Raw genomic sequence first — 25,226 nt, 5'->3', positions numbered from 1 at the left:
GTGGTCCTTTGTTACCGGCTGGGCCGAAACCACGACAGGACCCAACACCATTTTGGCCTATCACTTTTGGCATGGTTAACCCTGCAGGCCCATCACCCATGGGCTGATTAACACTGAGGGCTTATCGCCCTTAGGGCCCATTATCCTCTGGGTGGTTAACCCTTGTGACCGTCACCCTTGCGGTGGTTAACCCTGGGGGTCCATCATCCTTGCTGTCGTTAATCTTGGGGACCCACCAATGCATGGACCCATCACCGTTGGCCTAGTTAACCCTCGGGTTCCCATCACCTCTCATGTGATGATGGCCTCATCGCCCTTCAGATGGTAAACCCCAGGTGGCCATCACCCCTTGGAGTGGTTAACCCTGGGAACCCATCATCCCTTGGGCCCATCACCCTTGGGGTGGTTAACTCTTGGGGCCCATCAGCCAGGGCACTCCTCCCCCTTGGGGTGGTTTACTCTGGGGCACAGCACACACAGGGTGTTTAACCCTGGAGGCCCACCACCATGGGGGCCTATCGCCCGAGGGGTGGTGAAACTTGCTCTCCAGTCACCTCTCGGGCCTATTACCCTTCGGGTTGTCAGCCCCCACCAACCCCGGGGGCCCATCACCCTTGGAGTTGTTAACCCTGGGGGCCCATCCCATCTTTGGCCCATCAGCCTTGGGGGGGTTAACCTTGGGGACCCACCGCCCCTTGGGCCCATCACGCTCAAGGTGGTTAACCCCCAGGGCCAACATCCCGGGGGACAACCACCCTTTGAAGTGGTTAACACTGGGGCACATAACCCTTGGGGTGTTTAACTCTGTGTTCCCATCACTCCTTGGGCCCATCACCCTTGGACTGGTTAACCCGGGGGGCCCATCAGTGGGGGGCCCATCACTTTTTGCCTCGAAGGACCTTGGGCTGTGGTTCCTGCTAAGGTGACCATAAGTAGCAACATGTGAAGGCGGCCATCACCATCCTGGGTGGCACTCGGAGGGGTGTGGCAGGACGGTTGTGTGCTTCTTCCTCTCCACTCGGGACTGATGAGCCCACCCTTTGAACACTGGGTCCAAGTCCTGGGCTACCGGTACGAGAGAGACGGAGTGACTGTGAGAGAGTCCAGTAAAGGGCCCCTGAGATGCTCCATGGCCGGGAGCCTCTTGGAGGGGCTCTGTGAGCCAGAACGGTTCAGCCTGGAGAAGATTTGGCTGTAGGGGGTCCCACCCGGGTGGGATCTCAGCAATGGCAGTGACAGGACAAGAGGCGCAGGGCACAAACCTAGACACAGAGTGACCTGGGAGGACACTTTTTTACTGTGGGGGTGACTGAGGCTCCTCAGGGAAGTTCTGGGGTCTCTAACTGTGGAGGGATAAAAGGCCACATGGATGTGGCTATGGTGGTCTCCGTGGGGCTTGCCTGAGGCCCCCAGCACCCCTTGAAGGGCCCCGCTTCCCCCCAGGGACTCTCCCAAGCTCCCCCAGGATCCCGTGAAGGTCCCAGCTGACCCCCAGGGACCCTCCTGAGCTCCCCAGCACCCCACGAAGGATCCTGCTGGTGCCCAAAGACTCTCCTGAGCCTGCCAGCACCCCATGAAGGGCCCTGCTGACCCCCAGAGACCCTCCCAAGCTCCTCCAGGATCCCCTGAAGGTCTCTGCTGCACCCTGGGGACCCACAGGGGCTTTCCTGGGAGGGGGACAGAAGGTGATGCCAGGGACACGGGGGGGCTCAGTGTTTCCCCCAGGCCAGCGCATGGAGGCGGTGGGCAGCATCGCGCAGCCGCCCACGGTACTCAAGGCAGCAGTGCAGCCCAGGGGGGATGGGCGCCAGCCCCCCCCGCAGCCCCCAGCACCCAGCGGCGATGGTCCCCGTCGAATCGCTGTCCCCGCCGTGCAGCACCGCCCTGGCACACAGGTCCCCCCAGCACCCACCGGCTGCCAGCAGGGCCTCCAGGGCCACCATGGGTGCGTCATGGCCGCTGCGCCCTGGCCACCCCTCCAGTGCCCAGCCCAGGTACGCAGCATCCCGCTCAGCTGGTGACGGAAGGGACGGCACCTGTGGTGGGCCGTGACCCTCCAGAAGCCCCCGGGATTCCAGGTACCTGCAGGGACACGGGACACTGAGGTCACTGGGAACACTGGAGTCATTGAGGACACGCGGACACTGGGGTCACTGGGGATTGTGGGGACACGGGGATATTGGGGTCAGCAGGGACGTTGGTGTCGTTGGGGAAATTGAGGTCATTGGTGTCACCGGTGACAATGGGGTAATCAGTGGTGCTGGGGGTCACTGGGCTGTGGCTTTCCAGCAGCCCCTGTGACAGCAGGTACCTGTGGGGACACTGGGGACAATCAGGACACCCAGGGGCACCATGGCAGTGGATGCAGTGGGGACACCAGTAATACCAGGGAAACCAAGAGCACCAGGGACACCGAGGTCAGTGGGGGTGTGGGGTGGCCCTGGGCCACATTCCCACAGCTGAGGATGGCGGCACTGGTTGGGATGCTGGGAGCAGCAGGGACAGGATGGGCACCGGTGGCCCTGCAGACAGAGTGGCCACCAGGGTCAGCAGTGACACCAGTGACAGTGGGGCAGGGGACACTGGGGACATCCAGGCACTGGGGCAGAGCAGCGACACCAGTGGCACCAGTGCGGTGTGCCTCCAGGACTGGGAGAGAGCCTTGCAGGCACTAGTGACACCAGTGACCCCCTGAGCCCCTCCCAGTATCCTCACCAGCCACTCCCAGTGCTCCCAGTGACCCTACAGAACCCTCCCAGTACCCCCTCACCGGTGCCAGGCATCCCCAAAGAAGGGCCAGGCGGCAGCGTTGTCCCCCACGGCAACCCCAGCACCCTCCACGTAGTCCCATGCGAGGGGCAGGACCCGCAGCAGCTCGGCCCCCCAGCGCTCTGGGGGCTCCCCCCGAGCCCCCAGCGCCCCAAAGAGGGCCACCGCCAGTGCCCCGAGGTACCCTGTGGGGACAGGGATTTCAGGGGGGGCTTCAGTGTCCCCTCCTCCCCTGTCCCCCCCTGCCTGGCACCCACCGGTGGGGTGGTGGTGGGTCATGCGTCCACTCTCGATGCTCACCCGGATCAGCGTCGGCAGCTCCCGGGCGTGGGGGTACCTGCATTGGCATCAGCCCTGTCCCCGTCCTCCCCTGCCCCCTCCCTGTCCCTGTGTCCCTAGCCTTGTCCCTATCCCCATCCCGCCACCCTTGTCCTTGCTGTCCTTGACCCTGCCATCCCCATCCCCCCCCCTCCATATCCCCCTCTCTGCTCTGTGACCCCTATGTCCCTTCCTCTCTGTCGCTGTCCCCATGCTCTCTCTCCCCTAGGGCCCCCTGCCCCAGCTCAGACATCCATGGACCCCCATGCCCACTGTCCCCAGCTTCCCAGTGCCAGCACCACCATATGCCCCATCCCCAGTCCTTGTCCCCTCCAGGTCCAACACCCCCATGTCCCCATCCCGCTCTGTGTCCCCATTCCCCCACCTCTTACACCCCCATGTCCCTGCTACCCCCATCCCCATCACCTCATGCCCCCTTCCCTCCAGCTCTGACACCCTCATGTCCCTGTCCCCCAAGCTCTGGCACCCCCATGTCTCCATCCCCATGTCCCCCCATCCCGCCTTGTCCCTCTTTCCCCATGTCCCCATCCCCCCCAGGTCTGACAGCCTTGTGTTCCCACCCCAGTCCCCTCCATCTCCCTGTCCCTTCCAGCTCTGACACCCCCTTGTCCCCGTTCCCCAGCTCTGACACCCCCTTGTCCCCGTCCCCCGTGTCCCCGTCCCTCTATGTCCTCATCCCTCCAGCTCTGACACCCCCACGTCTCCATCCCTGCCTCCCCTATGGCCCTGACACCCCCGTTACCTGACAGCCCCACGTCCCCAGCCGCACTATGTCCCCATCCTTCCGTCTCTGGCACTCCAGTGTCCTGTCCCCCTGTGCCCCCCGCCCCCCACGTCTCCACCCCCCCAGCTCTGACATCCCCATGTCCCCATTGCCCCAGCTCTGACACCCCCGTGCCCCTGTCCCTGTCCCCGACCCCCCCATGTCCCCATTCCCCCCGCTCTGACACTCCCATTCCCCCATCCCATCCATGTCCCCATCCCTCCAGCTCTGCCACCCCCATCCCCACCCCCATCCTGCCCCTGTCCCCCCAGCTCTGATACCTCCGTCCCCCCCATCCCCACGTGTGCCCCCGTGTCCCCATCCCCGCGCTGCTGTCCTTTCCCATGTCCCTGTCCCCACCTGAGGCCGATGGCCAGGCTACGCATGGCGGCCCCGCAGCCAGTGCCGGTGGGGTTGAAGGGGATGCGATAGCCCTCAGGCTCCCCAGGCCGCAGCTGCGAGGTGCCTGGGGGGGCGGTCAGTGGGGTGAGACCCCCTGACACCCCCTGACTCCCCCCAGACCCTCAGACCCCACTCACCCAGGATGCTGGTGGGCCCCGGCTTGCGGCCCTCCATGTCGCCCATGGCGGCCACGTAGCGGCGAGCCAGCTCCTGCAGGAGGGGTTCCCCCTCCAGGCCTGGGGGGGTTAGTGAGGACCCCCCTGGGCCACCCAAACTGGAGGGGAGGGAGAGGCCCCATGCACCCCCCAAATCTGAAGGGGAAGAGGAAGACCCCCAGTGCCCCACCCCCAAATGGTGGGGAAAGGGAACACCGCTCCGTAGAAAACCCGAAACTAAAGGGGAAGGAGGACACCCCCCAGGGACCCCCAGAAGTGGACGGTAAAGGGGACACCCCCCGAGGACCCCCAGAACTAGAGGGGAAGGGCGACATCCCCCATGCACCCCCCACAACAGGAGGGGAAGTGGGACAACATCCATGAACACCCCAAAACTCAGGAGAAATGGGGAATCCTCCTGAGCACCCCCAATTGGGTGGGAAAGGGGTAACCCCTTCTGGGCCCCCCAAATTGGGAGGGGGAAGTGGGTCCCCCCAGCACTCAATATGGGAGGAAAGGGGACATAAATTCCCACAAACTGTGGGGAAAAATAGGAGCCCCCCCGCGGGGAAATGGGGACACCCCAATTTTTGGGGGGCAGAAATACGGAACCTCACTGGAGCCCCTAAAAGGGGGGGCAGAATTAGGATGCCCCCAAACCCCCTCCAGGGCTGGCCAGGGCCCCCCAAAAGCCCCTCCCAGGGACCCTCCAGTCTAGGTCAGGGGTATAACAGGAACCTCCAGCCCTCCCCAGAAGCCCCCCTAAGCAGCTCAGAGGTATAACGGGGACGCTCAGACCTCCCCAGGGTCCCCCCCCATACAGCCCAGAGTATAACGGGGAGCCCCAACACCAGCCCCGGAGCCCCACCATGCAGCCCAAGGTTTATAACAGGGACCTCCAAACCCCCCCAGGGAACCGGGGGGGGGTGTTATAACAGGGACAGCCCCCCCCGCCCCCGCCGAACACTCGCTCCACTGTGGGCCTGGGGTACAATGGGGACGCCCTCTCCTGGGGACCCTCCCCTGTGTCTGTGGGGTGCAATGGAGACTCCCCCCCCTCACCTGTGGCCAGGCCCTCGGCGGTCGCGAGGTGGAGGACAGTGTCATCGCTGACGGGCCACTCAGGGGGCTCGAGGGTGATGGCCTCCAGCCCCCCCAGCTCAGCCAGCTCGGCATGGATCTGGGGTCCCGAGGTGCAGTACTCCCAGCGGCCCCCCCGGTAGCCAAGCGCATCCCCCACCCCACTCAGCACCATGGCTGCTTCGTAGGCTTCCACCGAGGGCACCCTGGGAGAAACAGTGGGGTTTCAGGGGGGTGCCAGCGGTGGGGGGTATGCCGCGAACCCCCGGGGACACTCACGTCTCCTCCATTGCGGCAGCAGCTGGGGATGCCCGTCAGGTTTGGGGCACGGGGCCAGCGCTGGCCGGGGGCCCTTAAGGAGGATGAGGACACCCTGGGGACTGGGGACTGGGGGGGGGGGCGCGGGATGGGGTACTGTCCCCATGGGGACGGGGATGAGGGACACCAGGACCTCTCTCCTTAGGGGGTGGCAGGGAGGGGAAACGCTCTGGGGGGGGCCAAAAGACACTGAGAGGGGACTGGGGGGCTCCGGGGGGCACCCAGAGGGGCATGGAGGGGGGCTGTACCCAAAGAGGGCTGGGGATACCCAAAGGGCATGGAGGAGCCTGGGGGGGGCACCCTGAGGGGACTGGGGGACATCCAAGAGGGAGAGAGGGGACACCCAAAGGGACCTGAGGAGTGCCCCAAAGGGACCCGAGGGGTGCCCCAAAGGGGCACGGAGGCACGTGGGAGGCATCCAAAGGGGCACACGGGGAGCACCCAGCAGGGCTGGCGGGGTACCCAAAGGGGATGTCCAGAGGGGAGGGAGGCCTCTGAAGGATTTGGGGCACAGAGGGATGGGTTTAGCAAGCCCCAGGGGAAGGCAGTGACAGGGAGAAAAGGAGTATCTCCAAGGAAAAATGTCTCTGCCAAGTATTTTCCCATATTTATCTCACTGGGATGGGGCAAAAAACATAGCCCCAAGCCATATTTTGGGGTGAAATGCCCCAAAACTGCTGTCACCTGGGTCCTGCCCGCATGGGGCAGCGATATGGAGCCCTGCTCTGACAACTGGCATCAGCTCTGACTTAAAACTGCTGGGTTTGCTGTTGAAAAGTAGTAAAATTAATGTTCGGTGGTGGGCAGCGAGCGGTTAAAAGATCGTCCTTAAATTTCAGAGCTTTAATTACAAGTCAAGCAGCAAAGCCTCAGTGCAGGCCCCATGCCAGTCACAGAAAAGTGCAACTCCTGGCTCCCCAGCACCAGGTTCTCATCTTTATTTTTGGCCCAAATTCTGCCAAACAAGACACAAATCTTGGATCTGTTGGTAAAAGTCCTGTTGGGGATGGGGGGGTGGTTGGGCAACAGGTGGTTGGTAGTAAAATAGGTGAAAAATCAGGTTAAAAATTCATTGTCAATTTGGAAAAAATTAAAAAAAAAATTGGTGTACAGAAAGTAACAATTTTTTGGATGTATTTTTGTTTGGACATATAGAAACTGATGTTGTACATAAAGTAACAAGTTTTTGGATGTATTTTTTTTTGGACATGCAGAAATTGAGGTTTCATCCTGCCATGCTCCAAAAAGTATGTTCAGGCCCTAAACAGGAAGCTAGGGACTGTGTGGTCCCGGGTCAGGAAAGGGGCAGGGGACCCCCAAACCCCGCGGGTCAGGTCTAGGACAGGGGCAGGACAACTGCAAACCCTGCAGGTCATGGACCAGACAGGGACAGGGCACCCCAAACCCCATGGGTCAGGGCCAGGACCGGTGCAGGGAAAGCCCAAACCCCGTGGGTCACCGCCATGGCAGGGGTAGAGAGCCCCAAACCCATGAGTCAGTGCCAGGACAGGGGCAAGAAACATCCAAACCGCACAGGTCAGGGCCAGGACTGGGGCAGGGCACCCCCAAACCACACAGGTCAGGGCCAGGACTGGGGCAGGGCACCCCCAAACAACACGGGTGGGTGATGGCCATGACAGGGCAAGGCACCAACTAACCCCAACGGAGAGGGTCAGAACAAGGGCCAAGAACCCCCAAACCCCACGGGTAACGGCTCAGACAGTGGATCAGGTCCAGAACAGGAGCAGGGCACCCCCCAAGCCAAGTTGCTTTGGGGAAGGGAGCAGGCCAGGATACCCCGAACCCCAAGGTTCAGGGCCAGGACAGGGGCAAGGATCCCCCAACCACCACAGATCAGGGCCAGGACAGGGGTAGGGTGCCCCCAAACGGCACTCGTAGTGGCCAAGACGGGGGTGAAGAACCCCACACCTCGCTGGTCAGGGCCACGACAGGCACGAGGCAGCCTGAAATCCCCACGGGCCACGGCCAGGGCGGGGCAGGGAACCCCAAACCTCACAGATCGCAGCCCATGCAGGGGCCAGGTGATAGCATATTTCCATACATTCTGTATGGTATGCCTAAATAGTTTGATGGTTTTAATATTTTGTACCAGCCGTGGAAACTGGTTTGCTGCTAGGTGACTGTAAAAGTGAGATTTGGTAAATAATGATTAGAAATCTTATACTAACACTATGATTGAAACAACAGACAAAAGGATAGCCAAGCAATTAACTAGTAGAGGTAGTTACTCATAAGTTTTGCAGTTCTTTGCTCTTATGACTAGATGTTCCTGTACGCTAGATGGGAACAATGTTGAAACTGACCACATGTGACTGAAGCTGCGTTAAGCTTCAAGGTCAAAGAACAAGGTCAAGAATAAAGACTTCAAGGACAGCCAACAAGAACTTCAAATGGGTCGGTGGTCGCAAAAGCAGCCCTTCCACTCAAATGGATCCTTCACTGCGCGTGATCGGATGTAGGCAGTCCTGAGATAATCCGTTGCAATTATTTTTATGTATACGTATACTAATCTGATTCATATGCAGTTAGTTATTCTATATAACCTGTTAGTGCTAAAGCTGTGGTATGCACGCTAGGTGGAACCATCCCCCGTGCATCCAGCGCTGCAATACAGAATGCCTGCTTTCTAAAACCCCAAGACGAGCCTTAGAGAGTTTCTTCAACCGGCTTTTCGGTATCACAGGCACCCCCAAAAGACTGGATCGGGGCCAGGACAGAGGCAAAGCACCCCCACACCTGCGGATCAGGCTGTGGTGGGTTGACACGCCTGGGGAAGGGGTTGTTAAGAGCTGGCTTTATTCCTCAGGACCCTGCTCTGGTTCGGCTGGCGCTACATTACGTTCCTTTCCCCAGGTCGAGTCCGTTTTGCCCGCGACGGTAACTGCTGAGCGATCTCCCTGTCCTCCTCTCGACCCACGAGCCCTTCGTTCTCTTTTCTCTCCCGCTTCCCGCTGAGGGGGGGCAGTGACAGGGCGGCTCTGGGGGGCCCCTGGCGTCCTGCCAGGGTCAGCCCGCCGCAGGAGCGCCCCGGGGCATGCTGGGAGCTGTAGTCCTGGGGCCTGCGGGGCTGCCGGGGGCCCCGGGGGTTCCCGGGGCATGCTGGGAGCTGTAGTCCTGGGGCCTGCGGGGCTGCCGGGGGCCCCGGTGGTTCCCGGGGCATGCTGGGAGCTGTAGTCCTGGGGCCTGCGGGGCTGCCGGGCGGCCATGTTGGTCTCTGCAGTCTCTGCTGCGGCTGCGGCCCGGCTGAGGGGAGGGCTGGGGCTGCCCGTGAGGCGAGCGAGGCCCTTGGGCGGGCGCGGGGGTGTCTCCTGCCCGCTGCCCGCTCCCCGCTCGGCTGGAGCCGGGCCCGGCCGGGGCAGCCCCGGCAGGGACCCGGGAGCTGGGGAGGGGAAGGAGCCGGAGCCGGAGCCGGAGCTGGAGCTGGAGCCGGAGCCGCCACCGGGCACAGGCAGCGGGCGCCCCGACTGCCAGAGCCCCCCTGAGCCGCCCCCAGCACCTCCCCTGAGGCCTGTCCCGCCGCCCCAGGCCGCCCCACGGCCTGTCCTGGCAGCAGCGAGCCGGGCCTCGGGTGCCCTCGGGCCTCGGCTAAGGCGGGTGCGGGGAAGGAGTGTTACCGAAATCCGGACTAAAACTCCTTCACAGCAGTGAGAAGGTAAGAAGCGGGCACTCCTTTATTGCAGCGCTGGGCACACGGGGGATCGCTCCACCTACCGTGTGCACCTGTCTAGTCTAAGTGTGCAGGTTAAATACACACCTCTTATACATAGTCGCTAAGCTTCTGGAAAATGCTATACATAAGCATTAACTTTCCGATAAATCATTAGCATATGTAAATGTCTCTTCACGCAGGCGCAGTGAAGGTCTCTGGTGGTCTTCAGGAGCCCTCTGGTGGTCTTCCATAGTCTTCCTCACTTGTCCGCTTCTTGACCTCTTGGGGGATTCTGCGCGGTACGATTCTCACCGTCATCTATATTAGTTTACATAAAAGTGCATACTATGTCTATTCTTAAATATAACCTTTCTAATAATTGGTCCTTCAGTCACACCATCTTATTAATATTCTCATGTTCAAACAATCATTGGTTAATCTCACTTAACTCTACTGATTGCAATCCTCGATAATTAGATCGAGGTGGGAAGGGTAAGGGGTTTCCAAGCAGCAAATTGGTGTCCATACTGGTTTCCTTAGTTTCTTAAAACAAAACACTACAAATCAACAAATCTTTGTCAAAGTTTCTGTGGTGAACTGATTTTAGACACTACTTGAATTCTTATGGTTACACATAGTACGTTTTCTAAAGTTCCTAAGTTCCTACGACTACATTTCAAACTTAACACTCCCATACCTATGCTTCACAATTTTCTACTTCTTAATCAAACCAAACTCTTTTATATAATCAAATTTTAATTTCTTTATCAAAATATTTGCAACAGGAGCGGTGTCTGCAGGAGCTCCTGCAGCAGGAGGGGCTCCAGCCTGGGGCCGGCTGCAGGAACCGAAGCTGCTGCTGCTTTCCCTCTCCCAGAGGCCACACTGAGGGCTCAGGTGTCCGTTGACTGCATCTGGCTGAGGTGTGCCAGGTGGACTGTCTCTGGCTGTGTTCTCCTGGTGGCGGGTGGATGCTTGCTGCCTTTGGCAAGGAGCTGCTGCGGCTGAAGCCAAAGAGATCAGAAGAAGGTGAAGCAGCTGGAGAATGAGGACGGCTGGCCCTCTGTCTCTCTCCAGCTGCAAGCAAGAGGGCAGACCTCTGCGGGGGAGGAGGGATCCCTCTGCGTAGTCCTCGGCAGACCAGATCACCAACGTGCACCGTGGGCTCTGTATATGCAATGGCAAATATAGGGCGGCCCCGTAGTGGGTGGCTGTGTATCTAGGAAGCCTCACGTTGTCAGACACCAACGCATTCTCTTAGGTGGAGGACAGGCAAGTGACTGGAGCTGCAGAAGGGGAAGGCAGGAAAGGACACACAGACAGAGAAGGAAGTGCCAGAACTGTAAAGTTTGCCTGGTAATGCAGAGAGTCAGCGCTCCGGTGAGTCCCAGGCCCTTGGGGCCATGTCACCCCTCTTCTGCGCCCCTCAGTACTTCCCTGCCCCCTCCCCTTTCTCTCTGTGTAATTTTTTTCTCACTTCCCCTGTACCTCTTCCCCTATCTCTATTTTTGTGTCCTGCTCCCTGTCCCTCTCTTTTCTCCAGGTCCCTCTTTCTCTTTTGCTCTACTTGTCCCTTTTGGTTCCTTGCTGTCCCTCTCTCCTCCTCCCTGCCCCTCTGGTTTTTTCTTCCTCTCTCTCTGCCCTGCAGCCCGTTGCTGTTGTTGTCTTCTCTGACTCTTTGTCCAGATCTGCATCGCGCTCTGATTTTCACAGTCTCTCTGGCCTGTTCCTTGTCCTTTGTCTCTCTCTGCTAGTATGTCCCGCTCCGTGTCCTTATCTGCCTGCCCCACCCCCCCGTCCTTCTGCTTCTCTTTCTTTCTCTCTGTCGCTCTGTCCTGCTCATCCCTGTCTTTTTTCATTCTCTATGCCACTGCCCCTGTCCTTCTTCCTGTCCATCTCTTATCTCTCTGTCCCTCTCTGCTGCTCCCTGACACTTTGGGGTTTTTTCCCTTCTTCCACCTCCCTGCAGGGCTCCTGATACTGCTTTTGCTTTCTCCATCCTTCCGTGCTGCTCACCGTCCCTGTCTTTCTCTTTGTCGTCATTCTTGTCTGGCGCTCTGGCCTGCTCCCTGCCCCAGTGTTTCTCACTATATCCTTCTGTCCTGCTCCCTGCCCCTATTCCTTTTTGCTCCCTCTCCATCTTGCTGCCCACCCCAGGCTTTTTTTGCAATCTCTATCCTGCCCCCAGTCCTTATTTTTCTTTCTCTCTCCTGCCCCCTCTCCCTCTTTCTGCCTCTCTTCCTCTTTCCCTGCTGCTTCTTTTTCCATCTCTGTCCAGACCGCTGTCCCTTTTTTTGCTCTTGCTGTCCCTCTGTCCTTTTTCTTGTCCCCATCTTTTCTGTCTTTCTGTCCTGTTCCCTGGCCCATCCTTTCTCACTATATCCCCCTGTCTGTCCCTTCTTTCCCCTCTCTCTTGCGCAGTATTTTTCTTTTCTCCATCTCTCTGTCCTGCTGCCCATCACGGTTGGTTTTTCCTCCCGTGCTGTCCTGCTCCCTGTTGCTTTTTTCTGTCCCTGTCACTCTGGCCTGCCCCCTTTGTCTATTTTTTACTTCCTCCATCTCAGTCCTGCAGCACATCGCTAGTTGTTGCCTCTTCCACCCCTTTGTCCTGCTCCCCGCCCCTGTCCTTGTCTCTCTTTCCTTTTGTTCTGCCGCCCATCTTTTCCCCCTTCTGCTCCATCTCTCTGTCCTGCTCCCTACTCCTCTCATTCTCTCTCTGGTTCTCTGTTCTTCTCCCCGAGTCTTCCCCCTGCCCTCTACCTTTGTGTCCTGCTCCCTCTTCAGGTTTTGCCCTCTCTTAGTCACTCTCTCCTGCCCCCTGTCACTGTTATTTCTCTCTCCATCTCTGTCCTGCAGCCCAATGCTCTTTTTTCCTTCTCCATCTCTCTGTCCTGCTGCCCAACCCCAGCTTTTTTGCCTCCCTGTCCTGCTCCCTGTCTCTTTTTTTTTGCCTCTCTTTCTCTTTGTCCTTCCTCCCTGTCCCTTTTTTCTCTCTCTGTATCGCCTTGTCCTGCTCCCTGTCCCTGTCTTTCTCTGATGATCCATGTACTTACTGCTCCCTGTTACCGTCTTGCCCTGTCCCCCCCCTTCTTCTTGTCTTTTTCTTCTCTCTATCCCTCTGTCCCTGCTGCTTCTCTCTCCACCTCTGTCCTGCTCCCTGCCCCCATCTTTTCTGTCTTTATTTCTCTGTCCTGCTGCCTGTCCCATCGTTTCTTGCTATACACCGCTGTCCGGCTGGCTCTCCCTTTTATTTGTCCTCTCTTCCTCTTTCCTGCTTCTCAGCCCTCTTGTCCTCTTCCTCTGTCTCTGTCCTCCAGCCCCTTGCTCTTTCCCCCCCCTTCTCGGTCTCTTTGTCCAAATCTGACCCTCTCTTTATTTCTCAGTCCCTTTGTCTTTCTCCCTGTCCTTCGTTTTCTCTCTCCGTCTGTACGTCCTACTCCCTGTCCCTGTCTGTCTCCCCTTCCTTCTCCCTCTTTCTGTCCCCATCTCTCTGTCCTGCTCCTCACCCCTACTTTGTCTTCCTCCTCCTCTCTGCAGGGCACCTCGTCCCTGTTTGACTTCTCCATCTCTCTAGCCTTTCTTTCTCGGCTCCTCAGTCTTCTCCCTCATCTTAGTGTTCTCCTTCTAGTCCTCTGTCCTCCCCATCAGCTTAACTGAATGACCAGGTGTCCCTGTGCTCGGGTATTTCCTTAGCATTGCCCTAGGGAAGATCTGTGGTTTTAGGGCTAGGGATCATTAGGAGCTGGTCTCCTTGTGTAGGTGGCAGAGCTAGGTGTAGTTAAAGCAGAGGTTGTTCTCAGCTGGTGCTCTCTGCCTCTTGCTCAAACAGCAGGCTGCGGGCCTTCACTTGAAGGAAGGTTTCTTGTTCTGCGCTTCTTGCTCCTCAGGATGCTGCACAGGAGTTGGTGGCAAGTAAAAGCACTTGCAGTTGGCTTTTTTATGCAGTCTTCCTGTGGAGCTCTTGGTCTTGACCGATTTCTGGGAAGCAAGACCTGAGTGCCTGTGTGCTCCTAGATGCTGTGCTGCCTCCCCAGATAGGTCCGCCCTCCTCCACTGCTGCTTCTTCATTCAGTCAGCGGCGAGGCCGGCCGATGCAACGGTAAGTCGGCGGCTAAGCGCTAGATTGAGGCGGACTGGGAGGTTCCCGAGGCCCAGGAGTGCTGGGGAAGAGCGGAGGGACCCGTCCAGAGCCGGCGGCTCTGGCGAGAGAGGCTGACGCGGCGTGGGCGTTGCCATGGGCAACCGTGGGAGATTTGAACGGCCCTAAGGAGCGCCAGCGACCAGGAGCATGGCAAACAGGGCGTGGCGCATCAGAAAGGGCGTGGCGCGGCAGTTCGCACAGGCAGGGAGTGCAGGTAGGGCACAGCCCCCTTCTTCCCAGCTCGAGAAGGCTACTCAAGTGGTGGGTGTCGGCCCAGAGGGAGACCCAGGTATGGTTGCCACTCAGGTGAAAGCCATTGCTAGGAAAAATGTAGCGACGCAGACAGAGCTCCCATGTAAACATGCAGCTGTCCAGGTCTCTGGCTGCAGGGAGTGCCTGAGTCTATCGCTGATGTCAGAGGTCAGCAGGGACACCTTTTGTGTGAGGTGTGACCAGGTGGATGATCTACTCAGCCTGGTGGCAGAGCTGAAGGAGGAAGTGGAAAGGTTGAGGAGTATCAGGGAGCGTGAGAGGGAGATAGATTGGTGGGCCCACACCCTACCATCCCTGAGGCAGAGGCAGCAGATGGAGGCTCCACAAGAAGCGGAGGTTCCCTTGCCCTCCTGCCACCAGGCAGGAGGGGACCTAAGAGATGGAGGGGAATGGAGCCAGGTCCCTGCTCGGGGAGGCAGGCGAATCCGCTCCTGGTCTCCCTCACCTTCCCCCATGCCCCTACACAACAGGTATGGGGCTCTGGAACTTGAGGACCAGGCCAGTGAAGATCAGGGTGTAGATGAAGCCCTATCCAGGGAGGTGCCTAGGCCCAGTCAGGCAGCCCCACGCATTCTCACAGCCTCTGAAAAAAGAAAAAGGAGGGTAATTGTCGTAGGCGATTCTCTTTTGAGGGGGACAGAGGGCCCAATATGCAGACCTGACCCATCGCACAGGGAAGTCTGCTGCCTCCCTGGGGCCCGGGTAAAAGACATTACCAGGAAACTCCCTGGTCTGGTTCGGACCTCTGATTATTACCCATTGCTGGTTGTGCAGGTTGGCAGTGATGAGATTGCAGAGAGAAATCCAAAGGCAATCAAAAGGGACTTCAGGGCACTGGGACGATTAGTGGAAGGATCGGGAGCACAGGTAGTGTTTTCCTCAATCCCTTCAGTGGCAGGGAAATACACTGAAAGGAACAGGAAAAGACACCTGGTTAATACGTGGCTCAGAGGCTGGTGCCATCGGTGGAATTTTGGATTTTTTGATCATGGGGAGGTTTACACAGCACCGGTCTTGCTAGCGACAGATGGTGTCCAGCTATCTCAAAGGAGTAAAAGAATCCTTGCTCGTGAGATGGCGGGGCTCATAGAAAGAGCTTTAAACTAGGTTCGAAGGGGGTAAGGGATAAAACTAGGTGCACCAGAGATGAGCCTGGGGGCAGCATGCCGATGTTAGGGGTGGATTCGATAACCCAACTCAAATGCATCTATGCCAATGCACGCAGCATGGGCAATAAACAGGAGGAGCTGGAAGCCATCGTGCAGCAGGATAGATATGACTTAGTCGCCATCATGGAAACATGGTGGGACGACTCCCATGACTGGAGTGCTGCAACGGATGGCTACAAGCTCTTCAGAAGGGATAGACAAGGTAGAAGAGGTGGTGGGGTGGCTTTCTATGTTAGGGAATGTTTTGACTGTACAGAGCTACACGATTCTGATGACAAGGTGGAGTGCTTATGGGTGAGGATGAGAGGGAAGGCCAATAAGGCAGATATTGTGCTGGGAGTCTGTTATAGACCACCCGACCAGGTTGAAGAGACGGATGAATCGTTCTACAAGCGGCTGGCAGTAGTCTCAGAATCGTGTGCCCTTGTTCTCGTGGGGGACTTTAACTTTCCAGACATCTGCTGGAAATACAACACAGCAGTGAGTAAACAATCTAGGAGGTTCCTGGAGTGTGTGGAAGATAACTTCCTGACACAGCTGGTGGGTGAGCCAACCAGGGGAGGAGCCTTGCTAGATCTGTTGTTTACGAACAGGGAAGGACTGGTGGGAGGTGTGATGGTCGGAGGCCGTCTTGGGCTTAGCGACCGTGAAATGATAGAATTCTCAATTCTTGGTGAGGTAAGGAAGGTGTTCAGCAAAACCACCACTATGGACTTGCGGAGGGCTAACTTTGGCCTCTTCAAGGCACTGGTTGAGAGAGTCCCTTGGGAGACGGTCCTGAAGGGCAAAGGGGTCCAGGAGGGATGGACATTCTTTAAGAAGGAAATCTTAATGGCTCAGGACCAGGCTATTCCCATGTGCCGCAGGTCGAACCGCCGAGGAAAACGACCGGCCTGGCTGAACGGGGAGCTTTTGCTAGGACTCAAGAAAAAAAGGAGAGTTTATCATCTCTGGAGGAAAGGGCGGGCAACTTGGGAGGAGTACAGGGATCTTGTTAGATCATACAGAGAGAAAATTAGAAAGGCAGAAGCTCAGCTAGAACTAAATTTGGCCACTATCGTAAGGGACAACAAAAAATGTTTTTACAAATATGTTAACAGTAGAAAGAATCCCAAGGAGAATATCTTTCCTTTAATGGATACAGAAGGGAATGTAGCAACCAGTGATGAGGAAAAGGCCGAGGTACTTAATGCCTTCTTTGCCTCAGTCTTTAATAGTGAGTCCAGTCATCCTCAGGGTACTCCACCCCGTGAGCTGGAAGGTAAGGATGAAGAGCATGACATACCCCCCTTAATCCAGGAGGAAATAGTTAGGGACCTACTACGCCATCTGGACACTCACAAATCTATGGGACCTGATGGGATCCATCCAAGAGTACTGAGGGAACTGGCAGAGGTCCTTGCCAAGCCACTCCCTATCATCTGTCAGCGTTCCTGGTCAACAGGGGAGGTCCCAGGGGACTGGAGGCTTGCCAATGTGACTCCCATTTACAAGAAGGGTCGGAGGGAGGATCCGGGGAACTACAGGCCTGTCAGCCTGACCTCGGTACCGGGGAAGATTATGGAATGGTTTGTCTGGAGAGCACTCTCATGGCAAGTCCAGGATAAGAAGGGGATCAGGCCCACTCAGCATGGGTTTACGAAAGGCAGGTCCTGCTTGACCAACCTGATCTCCTTCTATGACCAGGTGACCGGCCTAGTGGATGAGGGAAAGGCTGTCGATGTTATTTTCCTAGACTTCAGCAAGGCCTTTGACACTGTCTCTCATGGCACACTCCTTGAGAAGCTGGCATCTCGTGGCCTGGATAAGTGGGTCTTTTTCACTGGGTGAAAAACTGGCTGGATGGCCGAGCCCAGAGGGTTGTGGTGAATGGGGTGAAATCCAGCTGGCGGCGGGTCACAAGTGGTGTTCCCCAGGGCTCGGTGTTGGGCCCTGTTCTGTTTAATATCTTTATCGATGATTTGGATGAGGGGATTGAGTGCACCCTCAGCAAGTTTGCAGACAACACCAGGTTGGGAGGCAGGGTCGATCTGCTTGAGGGTAGGGAGGCTCTACAGAGAGATCTGGACAGGCTGGATCGATGGGCTGAGGCCAATCGTATGAAGTTCAACAAGGCCAAGTGCTGGGTCCTGCACTTCGGTCACAGCAACCCCATGCAGCGCTACAGGCTTGGGGAAGAGCGGCTGGAAAGGTGCCCGGCAGAGAAAGACCCGGGGGTGCTGGTTGACAGCCGGCTGAGTATGAGCCAGCAGTGTGCCCAGGTGGCCAAGAAGGCCAACGGCATCCTGGCCTGTATCAGAAATAGTGTGGCCAGCAGAAGCAGGGAGGTGATTGTTCCCCTGTACTCGGCACTGGTGAGGCCGCACCTCGAGTACTGTGTTCAGTTTTGGGCCCCTCACTACAGGAAAGACATTGAGTTGCTGGAGCGTGTCCAGAGAAGGGCAACCAAGTTGGTGAGGGGCCTGGAGCACAAGTCTTATGAGGAGGGGCTGAGGGACCTGGGGCTGTTTAGTCTAGAAAAGGGGAGGCTGAGGGGAGACCTTATCACTCTCTACAACTACCTGAAGGGGGGTTGTAGTGAGGTGGGTGTTGGTCTCTTCTGTCAGGTGGCTGGAGATAGGACAAGAGGAAATGGCCTCAAGTTGAGGCAAGGGAGATTTGGGTTAGATATTAGGAAAAATTTTTTTACTGAGAGGATTGTCAAACATTGGAATAGGCTGCCCAGGGAAGTGGTCGAGTCACCATCCCTGGAGGTATTCAAAAAGCGAGTGGACAGCGTACTTCAGGACATGGTTTAGTGGGCATGGTTGATGGTTGGACTCGATGATCTTGAAGGTCTTTTCCAACCTAAATGATTCTATAATTCTATGATTCTTCCACACTCGTGTAGAACCAGGAGATGCCATAGTGTGCCGATTCAGTAATGCCCTGGCAGCGGGGCTGTGCTGGGGAGGCCTGGCGGAGGGGGTGGCCCGACAGGGCTGTGAGGTCACAGAGCCCCGCTTTGACATGCTGTGCTGCGCCAGCTGCGGGCAACACTGTGGCAGCAGCGGCAGCAGCGGCAACAGCATGGCGCGAGCCTGGGGGGCCGTGGTCCTCGCCTGCCTCCTCCTGCTGGCCCTGCAAGCCTGGGACGCCCAGGCTGCTCCAAGGCGAGCGCAGGGAGCAGGTAGGCAGGCGGGCAGGGGGCCAGCACCCAGCTCCGAGCAGGGCAGCGTGGCATCCACCGCACCTCAGCGGGGCAGCAGTGGGGCCAGGGCTAGGGCTGGGTCTGGGAGAGCAGCTGGGCCAGGCTGAGCGAGCCAGGCAGACACCCTGTGGGGAGGCATAGAGGGGCTGCAGCTGCTTCGGGGGCGTTTTCTGGGCGAGCAGGGGAGCTGGGAGCGGCGGTGCGGGGTAAGAAACCCGGCGCTGAGTCCCTGCGGGGCCCTCTCTGCCGCCCGGCCCAGTCTGCCCCCAGTATGTGTGTTGGGCCGGGGGTGGCGAGTAAGTGGTGCTGCAGGAGCCAGGCGACAGCCCGTGGCAGCACTTCTCCCCGGGCTGGCTGCAGCCGTGCCCAGGGCCGTGGGTCTGGCCTTCAGCCTTGGGGACGTCCCGGAGGGGCGTGCTCAGGACTCATCCGCTCGGGAAAATGGGAGCATTTCTGCTCTAGTCCTGCAGCCCTGCTCCCCTTGGATGACCCGCAGGTCCCCAGCCCGGAGGAACACGCGGGGTTAGCGCTGGCGCAGCCTTTCACAGGCTCTCGTCCCCAAGAAGCGTGGGCGATCGCTTTTTCCTCCAGTTCGTTGGTGTTGGCTTCCTCAGCCACTTTAACAGAGTGATTGGATGGAATTTGTTACAATGAAATCTGTGACTTAAGGATTCAAAAATGGCAAGGATCGCCCGAAACTTGCAGCAGGGTTGCACACAGGTGGAGGTTAAATCAAACCACACATGCGCACAGACGGAGAAGACGGTTCTGAACCACACACAGACAGGCGAAATAGTTCCGAACCAAATCACACAGAGACAAGCAAATAGTTCCGAACCAAACTCCAAATGCACACGCACAGATACAACAGTTCTGAACCAAATTTTATGCCGCCCCCCCCCACACACACACAGAGGTTAACCTATGATTAAAATTTCCCTTTCATGAGTTTCATGAATTACTCGCTTTTATGTACCGGCATTCGTCAACGGACGGTCAGTAAAGCTCGCGCAATCAGGCCCTTAAGTCCTCGCAAAACCGTCGACAGACGACAATCTTTCAATCCTCGCAAAATCTACCCTGGGTGGCGTCCCAGCTCAGGGGAGGTGCTGGGTCACACAGCCTGCTGCAGTCCCAGAGAGCTCCAAAGGTCTCGTCTTGGATCGCTGTTTATAGGGTCTCGAGATGATTGGCTTTGGTCATTATTTTACCTTCTGGCCACAGTTTGTGCTGAGTCATTCTGATACATAGTTCGGGCAGCAGATGGGCCAGGGGTGGCCAGGGGCTGCCTGGTGCCCTAAAGGCGCTTACAACCAAGATAACAGCACAATAGGGGGTTTTCCCAAAGCATGCATGGTTTATCCTGAGATCTCAGAGTGGCTCAGGGGGCTGCACCACCACACCTGTGTTTGATTACCTGTTTGGTTCCCGCAGTCCATGTTGATCAAGATGCTCAGTGGAATCCTGTTCCTGAGGTTGGGGGGAATCCCAGAGGTAAGAAGTATTCAGTCTTCATTTGTTATTGGCCTTTTGTATTTTTTAATATTTGGTTTGTTATTTGTTAATGTTTTGTTGTGGTAGTTCAGCCTTCCAATGGCCAGCAGGCTCTTCTCTGTAAGAATCGCGAATGATCATTTTTTCCTCTGGGGCTACATGCTCCCACTTTAGTGTGGGCTTCCTTTTGTGTGTGTGAGAGGTCTGGTGAGAAGGCCCTGAGAGGCCGTATGTTTGTCCATCTGGTCCTTGAGGGGTGTTGCACATGGGCTGGAGACAGAGGTTTGAAAGCTGCCGGTCCCAGCCAGGTCCCTCTGCAGCTTTGGACGTCTCAGCCCGCATCTGGGTCCCGTGTTGTTGCCTGACCCCCTTCCAGTCACTGCGGGTCACTAAGGAAGAGGTAGATCACAACATGCGATGGGAACGTTTTTCATCTCTGCTTGGTTACAGCTGTCCGTGGAGACAGGGGTTACTTGACTTCTCAACTTGAGCCTGTCCGTGAGCCTTGGGGCGATCCCACAGGTAAGGCCCTTCAGTGAATGAGCATTTACATTTTAATTTTCTGTTCCTGTGAAATTTAGCTTACTACTTTCTTGGCTGATGCTCAGGCACGCAGAAGAGCAGAGAGGGAAATGGGTCTGGCTCAGTGATGTGCCCCGGGGCGCTCTGCCTTGCTAAACTGTCTTTGCCAGCCTCTCCGCCCCTGCACTGCTTCTGGGGCTGGCCGCAAAGCCAGCGGGCACGTCGGGGTTGAGCTTGGAGCTGGTGTGAGCTCCAGGGAGTCCTTTCTCCCGACAGTTCCATGCCTGGTTAGTGGCCACTGCAGGCACCCGATAAATGTTTGCAAGATGCTCCTGAGTGGAAGGGAGAGAGGAGTGCTCTGGAGTAATCCTGTGTTTGAATTGCATTCACTGTCATTCAGATCTGAAGAAGTATGTTGAAGTATTTCACGGGAGCTGCTCTGTCCTATGTTCATTTACAGATGTGGCTGCAGGCGATGGTTATCCAGCTTCCTGGCTGGGTTTCAGGGCTGACCCACAGGCAGGTCGCATGGGTACGTCATGGCTTTTCACTTCTTTGAGAGCTGCCAGCTCAAAGTCCGAATGTCAGCCAGGTGCCTCTGCAGGTGTGAGAATACAGACCTGCATGTGCATGCCGTGACATTACGTGATCCCCTTGCATGTTCTGCTACTCAGTTATGACGATGTAGGTCAGAACACGTGATGGTAACTTCTCGTGGGTGTTTGGTTGCAGATGTGGCCAGACGGAGGGCTTTTCCAGCTCCTTGGCTGAATCCTGGGCTGAATCCCAGCTGGCATCCCAGGGGTGAGTAGTCAGTCTTTATTGACTTGACAGAATAAGCGCTCATTTTCAATATTTTATTCATGTGACATTTACCTTCATACTTCCTGTTAATGTCCTCAAAGACAAAAGTATAAAGCTAAAATAGGGAACTATTCCCAAAAGATATCTGCAGTTCCAAAGGAAATCCTGAAAGACTTGGAGAAAGCAGCACCTGGTTAATGTATTTCCCTCTGTTAACCGTACAGCTTGGGAAGCTGAGGTTTTAGATTCATGTGTGGACGTGCTGTAGCCTGCACAGCAGGAAGGGATCAGTCAGAACCTCGCTGCAGTGGCACTCGATTTCATGCCTTGCCTGGGCTGATGAACCACAGAGATGGTCCAGCACAGCGTCTGCTACCCGTTGTGGTTCTGGCTGAGTCCCAGAGGCAGCTGCTGCCCCAGTTGTACCATTACTGGTCAGAGCTGCTTTGTGCAGATGCTGGTATCCAGATGTCAGGAACCAGTGTGTGCTGAATTTCTGTTCAGCTCATGCACAGCCCAGTTTGCGGCTGGGCAAGTTCAAGGCAGGAATGACGTCCCAAGAAATCTTGGCTGCCCTTTCCTAATGTTGGAAGTCAGGTGCAGATGCTGATTCTGCAGGCATTTGTTTGTGATTGACGTTCAGCCTGCAGACTGATAGCTGTGGTAGGATGAGTGTGACTGTTGGTGCTGCTCCCGGAGCATGTGAGGCACGTGCGGAGGAGCTAATTGCTCATGAGCCATGAGGGGGCCAGCACCCTGCCAGTCGCTGGAGAGGAGAGGGCCCTTGGCTTGTGGAGACGATGCACAAGCAGCTTTCGGTCGCTGGGATCAGCAGGCTTTGCCTGGGCTGCAGGCAGGATCGATCCTCCGGCCGGGTTTGGAGCAGCCCGGGCTTCACAGCCTGGTCCAGCCCCTTTGCTCTCCCTGATGTCTGAGGACTCTCGGTGACACCTTGGGGTCAGGGGCGGGTCGCAGCCGGACACCCAGCTTGAGGCCGGACACCTCACTTGAAGGCGGCCTTAAGTGGATCGTTCAGTTAATTCAGTCTTGGGTGGTTTAGCTCTCCATTTCTAGTTGTGTTTCAGAAAACTTGGCTGTGGTTTCCTCTTGTTTTGGGGGACTTCACTGCCGCTTGTGAAAGTGCCCAGAACATGGTTGCAAGAGCTTGGGGTTCAGTCCACCGTGTGTGTCTGTTCCCCTTCCCGTGTGCTGGAGTTGGCATGGTGGGATGTGCTTCTCAGAAGGCCTCTTTCCCCAGCTGAGCTGGCTGCGGCTTTTTCCCATCCTCTTTGAAGGAAGCAATTTAGCATCATCTTGCAGTTTGCCAAAAATGCAGTACATGTAATGTGAACAAGAAGATCACACGTGCAATTTCCCGTTTCCCAGCAGGTCAGGTTTTGCTGTCTGTATTGGTAGAGTGAAAAGTGTCATGTGCTTAATTTTTTCGCTGTGAATGTCACATTCTTTGGACTAGATGCACTCCCAAAAGCCCAGGCTTTGTTTCTAAGCTTTATTAATGTATTTGGGGAGTATTGCCTCGTGAAGGTATCGTCTTCCTGATGAGGAATGGTTGCCTCTAATTGTCCCGCTTGCTTTCTACAGAGACCAACCGTAAGACTGTGCAGAAGGAGGCCTTTCAGAAGGGAAGCAGGCACACCGTGCCAGTCTCCGATGAAGAAAGAGAGGCAATGCAAGAGACTGGCATGCCAGGTAATTGCTGTCCCGTGGTCATCCGGTGTCACCAGTCAGAATCCCTGTGTGCCTGCAGGCTCTTCCCCCGGAGCCCGCTCTTGCACGTCATGTCAGCAGCCAAACCTGGAAGTGTTAGTGCAGAGAAGGTGTTGTCAAAGAAGCCAGGAGTGGCTCTCTGAGGACGACTGTCGTCTCTGGTGTGTGGAGGTTATTGCCAGCAGCGTGCCAGAGAGATGCTGTTAGACCTCTCTGGACGTGGTTAGAGATTGCTCACCTCCTGCCACACCCAGTTCCCAGGAATTTAGGAACTTTGCCCTTTTGGGCATGAGGCCATTTGAGGGCTACAACCCAGCCCTGCGCCACGCTCTCCCGGGGCAAGCCTTCCCCGCAGCGTGTGCATCGGGGCCGGGGGTGACAAGCAGGTGGCACTGCAGGAGCAAGGCAATAGCCCGTGGGCTGGCTCCCATCTTTCAGGCTCTGGGACGTCCTGAAGGGGAGTGCTCAGGAGATGTCCGCTTGGGAAAACAGGAGCGTTTCTGCTCTACCCCCGCAGTGCCGTTCGTTGGTTGAACTGCAGGTCCCCAGCACACAGCCCTGGCCTGCAGCCCGGAGGAACAGACAGGTAGTGCTGGTGCAACTGCTCGCTGGCACGTGGGCTCTTCTCCCCGAGAAGTTTAAGCGATCCTTCTTGTCCTCTGGCGCTAAGACACCAGAGCCAGAGGCACCAACCACTGAAAAACAAATCTCTTGGGCATGTGAAGCACACTGTGAGACTATCCATAGCGCAGAGCACAGTAACGTGTGGCGTTGTCTTTTCTCCTGCAGGGGCAGATGCTGGGAGAAGGTCTGAGGCTGCTGGTCACGAATTGCTGCACAAGTACTATATCCCAGTGACTGCAGTAGCCTTGGCTGTGGTGCTGTCTGGGCTAGTTGGATCTTGCATAGTCATTTCACGGCTGAGGAAGAGAGACCCGTGAGTTGGCTTTTCCCCAGAGTTAGTTATTGCTGCAGTTGGCAATGGGGTATTTGCAGTTAGAGTATCCTGGAGTGCCAAGGCAGCTGCTGGCAGTACTCTGCTGGGATTTCTGCTGTAAGATTTTTTTTACCTGGCCTCTTAATTCCTATCAATGAGTAGTCTTTTCTGAAACCCATTTCTACAGAAGGAGCCAGGGAGATGAAGCAGCACTGGGACAAGCTGATACTGACTCTGCCTGGAAAAGTGAAGATCCAACTAGAGATAAAGGCAAAGCAGAGTCAGGAGCAGGAACAAGAAAAGTTGAGGTTGCTCAAGAAAATGGGACTTTCAACAACAGCTCCAGCCCATCACCGTGGCCTTTTGTGGCAGAGCTCACGCAGCTGTACAGGAGCGCAAGCGCAGACCCCTCACCTCTGCCCGCTTGTCCCAGCTGCTCTTTCACCAACGATACCTCTTCAGTGGACAATTTGATTTCTCTCGACTCACCTCAGCCTAACCCCTTCTGGTGTCCCTGTCACCAGTTCCAACAGGGATACTGTACCTCAGAAGATGAGTCTTTTTTAGAGTAAATAAAAAATACATTTTGGCCAAAAGCAGTGCGTCCTTGGCTGTTTTGGCCGTTTCCGTCGGGGTATAACGCACAGAGCTGGGACCAGCGCTGGATCTGTGAGAGAAGCTGTCAGAGACCTGCGCTCCAGTGAGGGACCCCTTTGTCCCAGCATCAGCCTGGTTTCCCAGCTGGGGCTGTCAAGAAGGCTTTCACCCACCAGAATGGGGACGTGCTGGTGGGACGTGAGGTGCGAAGGGTTGTCCTTGAACTGACTGGGGATGCTGCCCTGAATGCGGATGGACTGGGCAGAGAGGGAAGGGGGTGCTGGAAAGGATGGCCGACCAGTGCTGAGCACATCAAGGAGGGCTGACGGGGTGGCAGAGGCTGCGGGGCTGGAGCAGTGTTCCCCACCCCAGACCCTGGAGATGATAAATGAGCGGAAAGCTGGAGTGGGGCTGGGTGGGAGAAGGAGCGGAAGGAATGTGATATTGGTAAGCAGGCTGGCATTAAAAATGGAACAGAGTATAACGAAATATTAATAATACTGTAAAAAGAAATGGGTTAAGCTTTGCAGACTGCCAGCAAAGGGGAGGAACACCTTTGGAGTACATCTAAAGTCACGCTGGCCAAATACAGCGGATCCCGTTGAGGCTGACGTGGAGGCCTGACTCGCGAGGGTCTTCTCGGAGCATGTCAGATGACGCAAAGGACGGACCTCAAACCCAGTCTTATCACAATTCCGCTCTGCAGTTGTGACTGAATGGTACAGCAGCCAGGCAGAACATCGTTCTAGGCTGCCTTGCTGGGCAGTACGAGCACCTCCTCCCAGCGCTCCTCCCCCTGTGCAGAGCACCCCATGGCCAGCCCCGGGGAAGCCCACCACGCCGGGATGTATGATTTTTTTCAAAAGAATCCAGGT

The 25,226-nt window shown here is 56.6% G+C and overlaps 2 protein-coding genes across 2 annotated transcripts; one reads left to right on the top strand and one right to left on the bottom strand.

Annotated features, from left to right (window-relative positions):
• Positions 1-1,308: 1,308 nt before the first annotated feature.
• LOC128138498 (ADP-ribosylhydrolase ARH1-like) lies at positions 1,309-5,861 on the bottom strand. Its single transcript, XM_052779739.1, has 7 exons — positions 5,788-5,861; positions 5,491-5,714; positions 4,411-4,509; positions 4,232-4,337; positions 3,027-3,106; positions 2,771-2,954; positions 1,309-2,082 (listed from the first exon to the last, which is right to left on the bottom strand). The coding sequence occupies exons 1-7, from the start codon at positions 5,796-5,798 to the stop codon at positions 1,710-1,712; spliced, it is 1,077 nt and encodes a 358-aa protein (XP_052635699.1). The 5' UTR covers positions 5,799-5,861; the 3' UTR covers positions 1,309-1,709.
• A 7,869-nt stretch (positions 5,862-13,730) lies between these two features.
• On the top strand, positions 13,731-25,033 carry LOC128138487 (uncharacterized). The gene is made up of 9 exons (XM_052779737.1): positions 13,731-13,740; positions 17,970-18,248; positions 19,704-19,763; positions 20,214-20,285; positions 20,746-20,817; positions 21,018-21,089; positions 22,692-22,799; positions 23,607-23,754; positions 23,942-25,033. The coding sequence occupies exons 1-9, from the start codon at positions 13,731-13,733 to the stop codon at positions 24,324-24,326; spliced, it is 1,206 nt and encodes a 401-aa protein (XP_052635697.1). The 3' UTR covers positions 24,327-25,033.
• Positions 25,034-25,226: the final 193 nt, after the last annotated feature.

The sequence above is a fragment of the Harpia harpyja genome, unplaced genomic scaffold (genome assembly GCF_026419915.1).
Source record: "Harpia harpyja isolate bHarHar1 unplaced genomic scaffold, bHarHar1 primary haplotype scaffold_47a, whole genome shotgun sequence".
In the NCBI taxonomy this organism is placed as follows: Eukaryota; Metazoa; Chordata; class Aves; order Accipitriformes; family Accipitridae; genus Harpia; species Harpia harpyja.
The sequence above is the reverse complement of the archived record's forward strand: the minus strand, read 5'-3'. Positions and strand labels throughout refer to the sequence as shown.